Source organism: Acyrthosiphon pisum, chromosome A2 (assembly GCF_005508785.2).
Source record: "Acyrthosiphon pisum isolate AL4f chromosome A2, pea_aphid_22Mar2018_4r6ur, whole genome shotgun sequence".
Taxonomy (NCBI): Eukaryota; Metazoa; Arthropoda; class Insecta; order Hemiptera; family Aphididae; genus Acyrthosiphon; species Acyrthosiphon pisum.
The window spans coordinates 30,412,996-30,427,803 of NC_042495.1; the positions used below are offsets into that span (position 1 = coordinate 30,412,996).

Consider the following 14,808-nt stretch of genomic DNA (forward strand, 5'->3'; position numbering starts at 1 on the left):
GCCTACGTTGGCGTAAATGTACTAAATTCCGTTCCTGTAAAATACTTCGCTCCATCGGAAGTAATGGTCTTGGGCAACCCCCCCCCCCCCCCCGAACCGTGCGAAAAGTTCTTGCATTTTAGAAAATATGGCCACTGTCGCTATACCCGCGCTTACCTCAAACACTTACTTCTAGTCGTTTTGAGGTCGTGTCTACTATTACAAAAAGAGTTTATTATTGTATGGCTCTAAGAAGTCTATGTGCAGGCGCGACCACACTTGTTCCATGGAACTTGTATGGCGTTAGCACTGTCTTCGGTAGTGCGGGTTGAACCTGCAGCATACCAACATTTCCCCAGCCCTCCCCACCACAAAAAAAAAAGATTTTTTGAACATTTTTTTCATTAATATTTTTAGATTTTTAACATTTTTACATTTTAATATTTTTTTTATTTATATTCCGGAAAATTCGCAGTTGATCGTACGAATGCATACAAATTCCGTACTAAATATTCACGAATTAATATATTGGAAAAAGTTATTTTTAGCTTTTGGGAAGGCTGGGGAAACGCATGATGTGGAAAAACCGTTTTTTCGATTGGGAGGGATTTTCCGAAAAATTCCCGGATGGTCGTACAAATTCATACAAATTCTATACTAAATATTAATGAAAACAATTTTCTGAAAATCTTTTTTGGGACGTAGAGGCTGGAGGCAACGTTCGTATATCAAACAGTCCAGTTCGGTAGGAATTTCGTGCCGAAGCGCGTAATATTATGGTTTAAGCTATTCATTTTTATCCGCGTTTGTAGGCAAGTTGACTACATCAATAGCCTTTATTAATTAATTACCTGTGATAACGTTACGTCGACCCGTGTTTGTATTTTTATTTTAATCCAATTAAATAATGTTAAATGGTCAGTTGTAAATAAAATTGAGACACGGCGGTGTCTTTATCTCTTTATCTGCAGTTCCGATTTAAAGTAAATAGTATATTTTTTTAAAAATAAAACAATTTAACATTCAAATTTACACAGATAAGATTTAATAATATTTATTCATTATACCTATATTGCAGATGATAAACAATATAAAATTAAAAATATGTAATACATGTTTAATAAATCAGCAGCTATACTAGCTTATAAACTTGAATTTTAATTGACACTTTACTATAATTTATATTTATATTGCATTTTATATTTTAATGATATTAAATTGCCAACATTTGATTTGTTGACTGTTAAGACTGGATCACACGTCAATAAGTTGCTTATATTATAGTAGGTATAATATAATTTAAACTGAGTAAAACTGAGTAAAACTCTTTACTGAGTAAAACAAAATGCATTTACTGATCAAATTAAAATAAATGTATAAATATATACTTTAACATTTTAAAATGGATAACGATATTTCATCCAACGATTTCAGTTAGCTTGTAGTAATTCGAAAACCATAAATTGTAGGGATTTGAATAACATGTTTCGTGACATGTCTATAGTATAATGCTCAAATATGTGTTAATTTAAAAATATTAAAACGTATAATATGTAAATACTTAAAACAAACATACTTTTGCATAATGTATACTGATAGAAAGTATATTTTGTTTGTATGAGTATAAAATAATTTTTATCTTTCATATTTCTCGCAGTGAAAAGAGTCTCGACGAATTTATTAACCTAACTTGAAACTTTTTATGTTATACTTTTATAATATTATGCAAACAGTATTTTAAATAACTATTTTGCATGGGCACATCAATTATACACCTCAATTGCTGTCTTTGCAGTAGAGATTTACAAAAATAACATGATAAATAAACGATTTTATTTGGACATTATAATCTTAAATATGGTCATAAATTAATAAAATATTATTAGCTGATTTCATTTACAGAAAAAAAAGCCGCTATCATAAGCTTATCTGTTATAATATAATTAATAATAATAATAATTTCATTCACATATAAAAGGTGATTGTAAACCTTTTGACCACTTCATAGTTCCAAGTCGTGGGAGTGGACCATTCCGTTTTCAAACTGGTAATTATATTATTTTGGCACATTATAATATTAACGTAAAATATGACTTTTTCCGATCTCATAGTATGTTCATATTACCCGAAAATTATTATTGTAAATATACTAATTAAGTAAAATATAACATTATTCTCAATATTTTTCAATCGTTATTGTGTTTTAGTTTACCAAAGTTAAGTCTTTCTACAATCTAAAAAGATGGCTTGTGAAAAAGGTAAGTGCCTATAATGCCCATAATTTTTATCGTTCCTTGATTTGGGAAATTTAAATCCTTAGTAGTACTCATAGTTAATTTTAGCACACATTTACCACACAAATTGGATGAGGATCAGGGCTTGCAACCGTTATAATAATGTTATGATTATTATAACGTTATATTTGACAAAAAACGATTGCAATTTGTAAACGTAATTATAACGGAAAGTGATAATCAAAAATAATTAAATACTGCAAAACAAAACATAAAGATTAACAAAATATATTTTATATAATTAAAGAAAACATAAGACAAAATGTAATTTACAGAGTATCATTAAAAGAAAAATAACACAAAACGTAATTTATAGAATATATTTGACCGAAAAATAACGCAAAACGAAATATTTTAAATATATTTATTTAAAAGGTCTGTTGGTTTCGTAGAAACATTTATTGTATGTAAACAAAGAATTGCTTATATTATATTCCGTATCCGGGCCTGCCTGAATTAGTTATTATTTTTAAATTTAATAGGTATTAACACCATTTTAAATAAATATAAACGCAAAACTTGTACAAAGTTTTAGTTATAAATAACGATAAACGCATAACAATGTTTATTATTATTTATTATTAATTACTTTATCAAGACATCTGATTTCCAGAATTAATTCCAGTATTCTAAGAATGCCGAGTGCAGGGTGAGGCGTGTCAATCCAGTTAATAACAAATAATTTTATTTACTTGCTAAGAACTGTGCGAGCGGTCCCCGACCTAACTAGTAGAGCGGCTATGACAATGTACCCGGCGGTCCGAGGCCGTATATTTGACTGCCTTGGCTGGCGTTTTGCGCATGCGCCATTCACAATATTGTATGTATTTACGCCACACACACCCATATTCCACCTCCCATGCATTAACATAGGCAACGCCGGCAACTGCCTCGTCTAGTGCAAGGTTAGGTATTATAGCTTATGAATTAAAACGTTACTGCTACGGGACTACGAGAGCCATTCTCCACTTTCATGCAAGTTGTATACAAAAAAAAATTAATATCAAATATAAATTTAGGTAAATATAATAAATTATGAAATTATGAAAACCTAAAAAGTAAAAATTAACTAAAAAATTGCGCCCCAATAAATTTTGCGCCCTAGGCACGTGCCTTGGTGGCCTATGGGTAAATCCGCCCCTGATGGTAATATTGATATTTGAATAAAATTCACTACTGTTTTGCAAATAATAAATTAATTTAATGAATCATAATTATATTATTCTTGTTTACATAATATCTTAGTAGTTTTTAATATACTCAAAATTAAATAACTAATATGATTATATTCTAATGTTTGATTGAAATTCCTAATTAGTAAGACTGATATCGATTTAAAGTAGGTATTAAAAAAATGTTATACTAATACATAATAAACTAATTATTAGTATTGGTACCTACTAATTTTATCTAAATTAAAGGATCAAAGAACATGTAAATAATTATCAAAACCTTTTTTAATGAGTGCCTCAAAAATGTTCAAAAAAATGTAATTTTTCCTTTATACGCAATTATGAATGTACATAATATATATTTATATAATACATATTATAATGTAGTATTTTTGATCATATATATAAACAGAATATTTTTTTACATTCATCTATTCAAGTGTACCTACTGATTTTCATTAATTAAATTCTCATAATTCAAAACAAATCCAAAGAACAGTTTAACTTATCGTTAAACTCTTCTACTAAAATGGCAGATATAAAAAGAAGCGTGAGATATTTTTTCAAACTAATTCTAAAAATAAAACCTATAACATGTATGTTTTTTTTTTTTTTTTTTTTTTTTTTATTTATTTGAAGTAATCTACAATCTATACATTTCTTAGTATAATAAGTAGGTTTGATAGGTGAAGTAAGAGTGATGTGAATAATAAGATTAGGGAAGATACCCAGTGGTAACACCCTGTAAATTAACTTTTAACTTTTAACTTTATTGTTATTACTTGCCCAGCCTTCCATAAAATATATATATTTATATATAATGTAGTATTTTTTACTATATATAATCGGAAAATTTTTAAATATTAGCTCATTCAAATGTAGGTACTTACTAATTTCCATTAATTAAATTTTCATAATTTAAAACAAATCCAAAGAATAGTTTAACTAATTATTATTCTCTTCTACTACAATAGCAGATATAAAAATGACACGTATGATATTTTTTCAAACTAATTCTAAAATTAAAACCTGTGACACGTATGTTTAAAAAACATTTCAGTTGGCAGTTTCGTATCAACTAAACAATTTCCTGACAATTTCCTACTTGGGACAGCGACTGCGGCTTTTCAAGTAGAAGGAGCTTGGGATGAAGGTAAGTTTTGTTTATGATTGATTTATTTGTTTCCTAAAATGTTGTACTACAACAGTATAGGTAATTTGAATACTACAGTTAATTTCCTAAAATTAATATCAAATATATTAATTGGTACTTACTCATAAAATTTTTTATTCGTAAAAATAAAATCATAAATTGTATATTTTAAAAGACCGTTAAATTGTTTAAATAAAAAAATTCAAGATAATGGTGTACAATATATTATATTATATATTATAGACAATTATAATTTTTAAAATTAGGTTTTTAGTTTGTATCTTTGTATTATTATTTTTAGTACCTTGTGAAAATGTTCAGGTTTAATACTTAAAATATGTGTATTTAAATGAAATACGATAATTTTTTCTTGTTTCCCTTGTCTATTTGATGGATTAGATTGCGTATCTTAAATCAGTATCTAACCAGCTATTTTCTATACATTTTGTTAGTCAATGGTAAATAAAACCAAAATATAAAAATATTTGAATGTCCCAATCTCAAGTACCTGTTCAACAATGAAATATGCAGTGATTTGTAAAAAAAAAAAAGTTACAATGGACTATGATTCTTCAAAGCACTCCATTGATAATTTTCTGTTTAAACGTTACAAATTGTTTGTGTTACATAGTTAATAAAGTAAAATAATAATATATGTATATTAATAACTATAATTAATTGAAACTCAATATTACTTAAATATTTATACAAATTTAAAACGTTATTCATTCAGTTAATTTACAATAGTATCAAGTGAACAACATAATATACCGTATTTAAATAATACCTAGGTACCTACTTATTATTAAAGAATCCTTTTTATATCGTATTTATTAAAATAACAAACGTCCATAAATACGTCATACGGTTTGAAATTATATCAATTTCGACCACATAAACCCTTATAAATTAGTACTCAATATTCATACTACAATAGAAAATAGTATAATAATATATTATAGTATTAAAAATAAATGTATAGGGAGTAAATGAAAAAGTAAAATATATTAATAACATAAATCCAAGGCCGGGCATCAACGAGTTTAAAGTTAAAATTAAGTTAAAACGTTAAGTTAATTAACTCGTTACTTTTTTCAAGATTTATGTGTCAACTTCAAGTTAATTTTATTTCAATAATATCTAAATTATTAAGTTGATTTTCATCCGTAGAATAATGCAAATTTTTGAATGGGTTTTTACTTTGATGTACCATTTTAAATTTCCCCAGTAATTTTCTTGAGCGTAAAGAAAATCTATCTAATTTACGATATAATGTGTCCAATTTTTTATTTTTGCAAATCACCAAATTTTATCTTTACACTAAATTAAGTTATTTTTTTTTCAAAGTTAACTTTCAACTTAATGACTTAACGAAAAAAATACGAGTAACTTTTAACTTAATTTAACTTGATTATTTAAAAATAACTGAACTTAACGAGTTAAATTTTGTATAAAACTACATTTCTGCGTAGTTGTGAATCTTTTTACCATGTTGGTTTCATCAATAACTTTTTTTTTATTTTCATATACTATAGTATCCATCTAAAATGTCGGTAAACTATTTCAGTATAAACATTGATTTTGTAGTTGCATATAACCAATGGTATAAGGTACAGTTATTATGATTTCAAGTATTTATGGGTTTACCAACCTTAATTGAAAAAAAAATTAAAATGTTTGATTTGGTGTTTCTCAAAAATCAAATAGTTACACCCAATTTACGCAGCTAATTATGACGAAAATATTTTTAAAGTTGAATTATTAATTTCTATTAAATATTAAAACGTCAATGTACGTAAGTTGCACACTTATGTAGTGGAACTTAAGCGAAGGAAGTCGGTAGAAGAGAGTACCTATATGTAATACATGGGTGAGTAATAGGTACGTACAAGAACAAACACAGCGAGACACTCTATATAAAGTATTAATATAGCGCAGTAGACTAAAATGTACTTAGTTAAATAAATGTTGTTTAAGCAAATAATACATCAATTATGTAAGCTATATGATAAAATAATTAAATATTTAAATCACTTGAGATTCTATATAATATTATAGTTTTAAGCTTATTTATAATATTTTAAAAGTGGTAATTGATAAAAAATATTTTAAATTTCTTAATCATCATAGTTCATACTTGTCTTAGTATAATAATAATATAGAACTTTTTAAATTGAAATTTTCAATTGTAAAAAAAAAATGAAACGATTAGTAACTACATTATGCACTTTAAATAATATTTTATATATACTTCTTCCATCAATTTTGGCATTTCTATTATGTGCAGTGGAAGTCAAATGTTCTATATTTTAAATCGTATAAATATTATTTATAAAAGTTCACTGAATTATTTTTAATCTTAGATAAGGCGGAATCGATCTGGGACCATTATTTGCATTCAAATGAAGCAAACAAGTCGTTCAGATACTTCTTAGACTTACCACCGTCCGTAATCGAAAAATACATAGAAAAAGGTGTCAAACCTAGATTAGCTGACCTATATAAAGGAATGGGAGTGTACGAATTTCCATCAACTGCAATTAACGATGGTACACATTTTAATTTCAACGGTGATGTAGCTGCGGATACGTACCACAAAACGGACACAGATGTCAAACTTCTTAAGGAATTGGGTGTCAGTTTCCGACAACAATTTAATAGTTTTCATTTTCAATAATAACTGCTAATAATAAACTAGTGTTTAGGTACTTATTAACATATGATTTCAGGTTCAAGTTTACCGGTTTTCCATAAGTCCAACTAGAATCATCCCAATGGCTCATGACCATTTACTAGGAAAAGTTGGAATAGCATATTATAATAATCTAATTGACAAATTAATCGAAAATGGAATCACGCCAATGGTATTTGAACAATCCTATAGTCTCGTAATATAATAAGATTATAATAAATAATGATAATTATTAAAGAAAAGGTTAAAAAAAAGAAAACATAATAATGTTTCTAACATATTGTACCCAAATTAACTAAACAATATGTTGTGCAGGGTATTACAATTTAAAATCTTGATTTAGGTGACGTTGTACCACTATGACATGATAGTGGATTTCAACAAACTTGGAGGACTAACAAACTCGGCTAGCTATGTATTTTATACAAATTATGCAAGAATTTGCTTTGAGAATTTTGGTGATAGAGTAAGTACACGGGTTATAATCTTATATTGGTAGAAATTAAATTGTATTATATAAGTTTGACTAACCAATAAATTATAACCTTTAAGGTAAAATATTGGACAACGACTTCAGACATACATTTGGCGGCTGAAGGATATGGTTCTGAGCATTTTGCTCCTGGTTTCCAAGAACCATTATTTAGTGGATATTCAGATTATCAAGTGTTACGCAATATTATTCTTGTGAATGCAAGTGCTTATAAATTATACAACGAAGAGTTCAGAGAAAAACAACAAGGTAAGCCATGATCATAATATTATTATATCAATGGTATTTTTTTTTGTTTATAACTATTCTATTTAAAAAGTAATAGGTTACTACCTACTAAATCATATAAATTGTGTAAATTTTTTTTTCAAAAATTATGAAAAAATATTAAAAACGTACTCACTCATAATGCATGATCACACAATTTCGTTTCAACAAATAACTACAATAATTATTATGATAATTTCTACAAAATTTCTATTAGGACAAATAAGTTTGAGCATAGATGGAGTTTGGTTCTACCCAAAAGATCCAAATAATCCGGAACATCAAAAGGCTGCTGAATGCGCACGAATATCAACAGTAATTATAAATTAAAATATTATTTATCAGACATTTTAATATTCTTACGATTAAACAAATCTATTTTTTAGTTTGGTTTGATAACACATGTGTTAACTACGGGACAATACCCAGATGCATTTTTAGAGACAATTGATAGGTCCAACAAACGAGAAAAAATACGGATCGATCGTGTCGAACAATTTACAAAGAAAGAACAAGAATTAATTAAAGGTATATACGATACGTCAAAATTATTTTTTACTTAACATAAATACACTTACATGTTACAATATAAAGCTAATGTAAATATTCTAAGGTCCTTGAATCATATGCTAATCGACGAGTAACATGGATTCCGTCATGTATATTTTAACAATATCCATTGCTGATAATTTTGAAACAGGTCTTCAAATAGATTTAATTACTACCTATACTGATTTTAAAAAAGCCTTTGAGTCCAAAAGCCAAAATTCAATCTCGATATACTAATAAACGAACTGGAGCACCTGAATGTTAACAACCCACTCTTATACTGAACCAAATCATATGCCACTGAAAGAGTTAATTTTTTTTTTTATTTAAACACGCACACAAGATTTCATAAGGGCATAACCATAACTTGTATCATATTAATTTATATTTTTGCTCGTCTCTACTAATTTATAGTATGTACATAATATTATTTACTATTTCGTAATAAATTTAATGTGTTTCTTTGTTTATTCATTGATCTTACTTTATAATCATATTATTATGTATTATTTTGATCAATCCTTCCTCCTGTATATATATGTATACTCATGTTAAATTGTCACCTTTCGTTAAGAAACCAATAATAATAATAATAATAATAATAAGAATAATAATAATAATAACAATAGTATACAAATCGAACAATTTCAGAAATAAGTCTGTTAATGCTACAGGTACTAATAACGTTAAACCGTTGATATTTTCGGTGACATTAGATTCCAGTCACTAGAATACAAATAATTTCTTTAGTAGTACTCTAATTGTTAGGGAGAAAAAATTTTCAATTTTGCCAAAGATTTTAATCTTATTAAATAGTTTTGAACATTACACTAAAATGTCCAAACTGTTGTTATAGGGTCATACGATTTTATTGTATTCAACTATTATAATAGTGTAAAAGTGCGACCGATGACTGATGAAGAACTTGCAAATGAACTCAATCTTAAAAGAAGAGATCGAGGATATTTCATGGAATTAAATACTACCACAGAAACTGAAGTAAAATAATTACATTTGTTCGATAGTGTCTATTCGAATACGTAATTAATCAATAATATTAATCGCTGAAACATTCATTTAATATAATTCAAGGTTTATGAAGGATTTTTAAATTGCTTAAAATGGATAAATGAGACGATGAATAATCCAAAAATATTCATCGGAGAAAACGGATTTCCCGAAGAAGATGGCATTGATGAAAGTGAAAAAAAAATTGCTTATCATACTGTAAGTTGTATACCTACTATAGTACATTTAGGTAATATAAAATTATATTCTTATAATATCCGATGATAGGTAGAACTAATGATATTAATTTTTTTTTTTTTGATTTGCGTTTATGAACATAAAATAAACATATTATAAAAATATTTTAGTTTATCCAATGTCTAAATTGTAATTTATAAACTGATATGAAATTTTTTCAGGGTATTTTAAATAAATTACTTGAAGCACTAGATGAAAACATAAATGTTTTTGGATACTGTGTTTGGTCGTTTTTAGATACTCTCGAATTCGCTTTTGGTTATTGGTAATTAATTAGTTTAACTAAATAATGTTTGTGTATACTTTAGAAATTGAGGCTTAAATAGATATACAGACTTACTATGCAAAATACATACATTTACAATGTTGTGTTATAGGAAGAAGTTTGGAATTTACGCGGTTGACTTTAATGATGAATCAAGACCACGTTCAAAGAAAAATAGTTTCGACTTTTTTCAGCAGTTGTTCAGCACAAAGAAATTACTAATAAAAAACTAAAATTAAATAAAAATATAATATTAAAATTAAATAGTTACATTTTTACATATATTTTCACTAATTACAAAATTAAAAAGTAATACTGTAATAATTGTAACCTAATAAAGAATTTAAATAATTAAAAATGTATTTTATTCTCTTTGATTTTTGAAGCAGATTTCCTATTGAGAAATATGTTTTCTATTTTTAATCTTCTTCTTCTCATCGTGTCCGGTGCTGGGGCTTTAATTGCTGACGAAAATGGCCCCAAAAAGGGCTTTTTCGATTTTGAATGCTAGGCATTCTAGCACTGGTGTTAGTAAGATAAGTTCGCGATATTTGATCTTGGTATATGAGTCATATATCACGATTTAGGGGGCGGCACGTGCTGGCTCTTACCTTTCCCCCTCTTATTAATCTTTATATAATTTATTATATTAGACAATTTCAGAAATAAAAATTATAAGTTTATATTTGACAAGGTCGGGATTTATTGCGGATGATCGTGACGGCTCACAGAGGGCCACTAATTAAAATTTAATTGTATTAATCGCACGATTTTTAAACGATAAGGATTATATTTTTTAATTTTTTTTCTTTACAGCCAAACCCAAATAAATATTTGGAAACTAAAAAATATTTTTTGAACTCCATTTATAGATTTTTGATTGATACGTTTTTAAATTTTCCGTTGTTTTGTTTCAAATTTATTACCAATAATACAATTTATTTTGTTTCCCTCTTTTTTATTTCAATTAATATTATAAATGTTCTTCAAATAGAAATAATAGCATAAGTTAAAAATGTTTATTTTTAAATATATTTTTAATGAAATTAAATAAAAGCTTGAACGTTCTTATTTATTATTATTATTATTATTCCATTGCTATATCGACAGTCGCATAATTTTAACTTAGTGAAGTGGCTTTGTAAAATTGGAGCTAATTCAATATTATTCGTAAGATGAGTTTCTATCGTCAGTTAGTGGCAGTACATTTTTCTCCGCTGTGTACGAATTTGAACCATTTTTGGGAAATTTTGTTTTTCGTGCGAAGAACTTGCAATCTGTTTCATCGAAATTCGCATAAGTTTAATACTCTTGCATGCATACATACATGTGAGTATAACGTAACTATTACTATTAATTAGGGTAACGCTCAGGTTTTTATGTATATATTGTGGAGCATGTTTCATTTGAAGTTTTGTCTTGTCGTCCAAGGCGCTTTATTAAATATAAATGAATACCGCCGCGAGTCGAAAACTAGGGAAGATAATAAGATTGACAATGAAACTTTGGTAAATTGCTTAAGTTGCCCATATGTGATAATACCGTGACAATCGGAATAACTTTGCGCGGTTTGCATCACGTGATAACGAAAATATTAAAATATTATATTAAATATTATAAAACAATACATTTATCGGTATTGTATGCAGTCGGAATAACGAAATAGTTTTGTAAATATATAATATAGGTCATTATTATAATATTATGATGCAATTTAATTACCGCTAGATCTCGTAGAAAAATTGAACATTAAAATATACGACTGATGTTGGAAATATCTGACACCGTGAATGTATTATTATTCTGAATTTTTTTTTTCACTATTGCTATTTCTGTAACAAAAAATAATATGTACACTGCTAAATACAGTGAGTATTATTATCGCAATATTAAACTGCACATAAAAACCAATAACAATAAATCATTATGAGAATAGAATCGCGGTGAAATCCTAACGATTCTAATAGACTCGAATGAATCCATTCATTTTCAAGGTTCCCTGTAAATATTATAATATTGATTGGTTGTATAGAAATCGGCCGACCAAGTAATTAGGCTAAAAATCGATTTACGAAATCGTATTTGAAAGTATTGGGTAAGTTGGTATGGCGGGTACGGCTCTTATATAGAAACGATTACCGGCGACCACATTATATATTATGCATTTTAATATTTTATAATGCTTACCTATGATGATAATAATAATAATAATAATAATATAAACGACGGTTAACAATCGATAATGTATTATTATTAATGGGGGCGCCGATGCACAATAAAATTACGTGCATCGCGAATTCACGACATTCATGCGTTCGGTTTAACCTTATTTATTATACCTATTGTATGATATAATCGTACCTATACAGTATTATTATTATATTATTGGCTTGTGAACAATTAATTTAAAATCGTATAACATTGTTGTCTCGTCGCGACTCGCGAGAGAGGGAAAACTTATGGTTTTGGATATCATTTATAATATTATTAAAGTACGCGTTGACGATTTTTAACGGAGTTTCGAGTTTATCCAAAGTTTTAACGACTCCGTTCGTATATACAATTTAATACGATATAATCGGCCACGGTGCAAATCGTTAACTATCACTACACGCCAAAACTGGAACGGAGCTGATAACACACATAATATTAAACGACTACCGGGTCAGAGTGACTCAGTGATCTATAATGTCATATTAAAATAATAATAATAATAATAATAATATAATTTGTGAGAGCAAAAGGTGGCGATTTCGCGTCTATGACAGTATAATGATACCTATAATATAATAATTTGGGTCTGGATTTAAATGATCTAAAAAACCATCGAAAATTCTCTCCACAAATGTTAACAAAAAAATGCATTTTACCAAAATAATGCTCTTAAAAATTGATATATAAAATTATTTTTTTAACGCAACGTTTTATTAGTCATCTATACCTAATTTATAATTAAAAATTAACTTAAAATAATTTACTATACATTTATTTAAAAAAAAAAAACAACCGAAATTTCAAATATCTGATGAATATTTTATTAGTTTTATTAATTAATTTATTCTATTGATGTGGCGATGATGATGTTGGCTACATACACGAATATCTTTTAGGTCTCTATTATGCAATCTGATTCTAAATCTACCAAAGTATAAACAAATATGAAAGGCTGGGCATTAACGAGTTAAAAAGTTAAAGTTAACTTTTGAACTTAACAAAACATAATTATTTACTATTGGCTTTTCATTAACTAAACTGTAATTTCAAGAAGCAAGTTAAGTTAATTTATTTTGTTTTAATTTTATTATATTTCACTATTGCAGTCTATTTCGTTTTCACGTCAAAAAATATTTACCGTTAATTGTTTAAAGTTGAAAATTTACAACATTCGAATCTAACTTATATGGAAATACTGTGTAACGTATAACCACTATAGCCTATAATTTAGTTTTTATAATATTTACTTAATTTAAATTAAGTACGCTAGCGTTGTATAAGCAAAATAACTTTTCTTTAACTTACTAAAAAGTTAACAAAAAGTGTGTATTAACTTTCAACTTAACTGCAGAGTTAACTTATAGTAAAATGAACTACTAATACTTAACATTTTGTTATTAGTGCATAATATGAACTTAACTTAACTGAGTTAAAAAAAATCATTAACTTGCCAAGTCTTGCAAATATGCATTAAAACTAACAAAATTACCTGGTTAAAGATTCACCTTGAAATTACTCTTTCGTGATAAAATTATGTACTTGGGATACATTGTCTAAGTTATCCCCAAAATAAGATGCACTTTTCATTTAAAACTTAGGGCCTCCTAATAATAAGTAGGTAATGATCATTTTCCTCGTCGTTGAATAACCAGATAGTCCTAACCTGCCACGGTCTTGTAAAGGCGCTCGGTGCCAAAGTAATTTTGTCCACTGCAAAAACACGCTCTACGAGAATAATAATCCTGTTCTAGTGTTCTGTAAAATCAACCAAATATAATATTTTTTTTTTTTTTTTATAATTAAGGCTAATATTTAAAAAGCTTCACGGAACTCTGTTTTTCCAATATTTTGATCTCAAACTTAACTTTTAATAAGTCTTCAAAATTATACCAGAAGGCCAACGTTTAGCGTTTGGAAAAAAACTCTTGTATAGATTTATTATATTATCTACAATATTGTTAATATGCATTAACGTGAAATATTAACAATTATAACTGTTAAGGGTCCCAAGGTACAACACTCACATTAAAAAAAAATAAAAAATAAAATATCGGAGTTCAATGTGGTCTGTAAAAAGTCTTATTCATTCAGATTAAAAAAAAAAAACCATTGTCAAAATCTGACAATTCTACAAAGCATCTAAAATATAAAATATAATTTTGAAATTGCCTATAGAATTTCTGAAATTTTGAAAAACCGTGAGCAACGGCGCGGCTCAAAGACCCTTTCAAATGTATTCACCATAATATATTATTAAATAAAAATAATAATATTCGAAGACTTTAATAATATTACGAATATGTGTTGGCATAAAAACCGAACTCATTAATTCGTTTTGTGTATTGCAGTGCATTCATACGCGTATTGTATACTTTCTATTTCGTTTTTGTTTTTTTTTTTATCGGATTGCATCATTCATTAAGGCGGCGGCAGTCAGCCAAAAAACCGTAATGATAATAATAGA

At 27.2% G+C, this 14,808-nt stretch overlaps 1 protein-coding gene across 2 annotated transcripts in view; it reads left to right on the plus strand.

Annotated features, from left to right (window-relative positions):
* The window catches only part of LOC100162019 (myrosinase 1), a 16,326-nt gene extending 5,924 nt beyond the window's left edge, over positions 1–10,402 (plus strand). Inside the window, exons 1-13 of one of the 2 annotated variants that reach the window (XM_001946262.4) lie at positions 1,948–2,026; positions 2,187–2,237; positions 4,506–4,598; positions 6,962–7,233; positions 7,328–7,462; positions 7,634–7,756; positions 7,843–8,032; positions 8,268–8,365; positions 8,437–8,578; positions 9,456–9,598; positions 9,692–9,826; positions 10,027–10,130; positions 10,243–10,402. In XM_001946262.4, coding sequence (XP_001946297.2) covers positions 2,222–2,237; positions 4,506–4,598; positions 6,962–7,233; positions 7,328–7,462; positions 7,634–7,756; positions 7,843–8,032; positions 8,268–8,365; positions 8,437–8,578; positions 9,456–9,598; positions 9,692–9,826; positions 10,027–10,130; positions 10,243–10,363 — 1,572 coding nt within the window. In that variant the 5' untranslated portion in view covers positions 1,948–2,026; positions 2,187–2,221 and the 3' untranslated portion in view covers positions 10,364–10,402. Of the gene's footprint in view, positions 1–1,947; positions 2,027–2,186; positions 2,238–4,505; positions 4,599–6,961; positions 7,234–7,327; positions 7,463–7,633; positions 7,757–7,842; positions 8,033–8,267; positions 8,366–8,436; positions 8,579–9,455; positions 9,599–9,691; positions 9,827–10,026; positions 10,131–10,242 lie in introns of those variants that run through there. The other variant, XM_016804347.2, reaches the window with a different exon arrangement.
* The last annotated feature ends 4,406 nt before the right edge of the window (positions 10,403–14,808 follow it).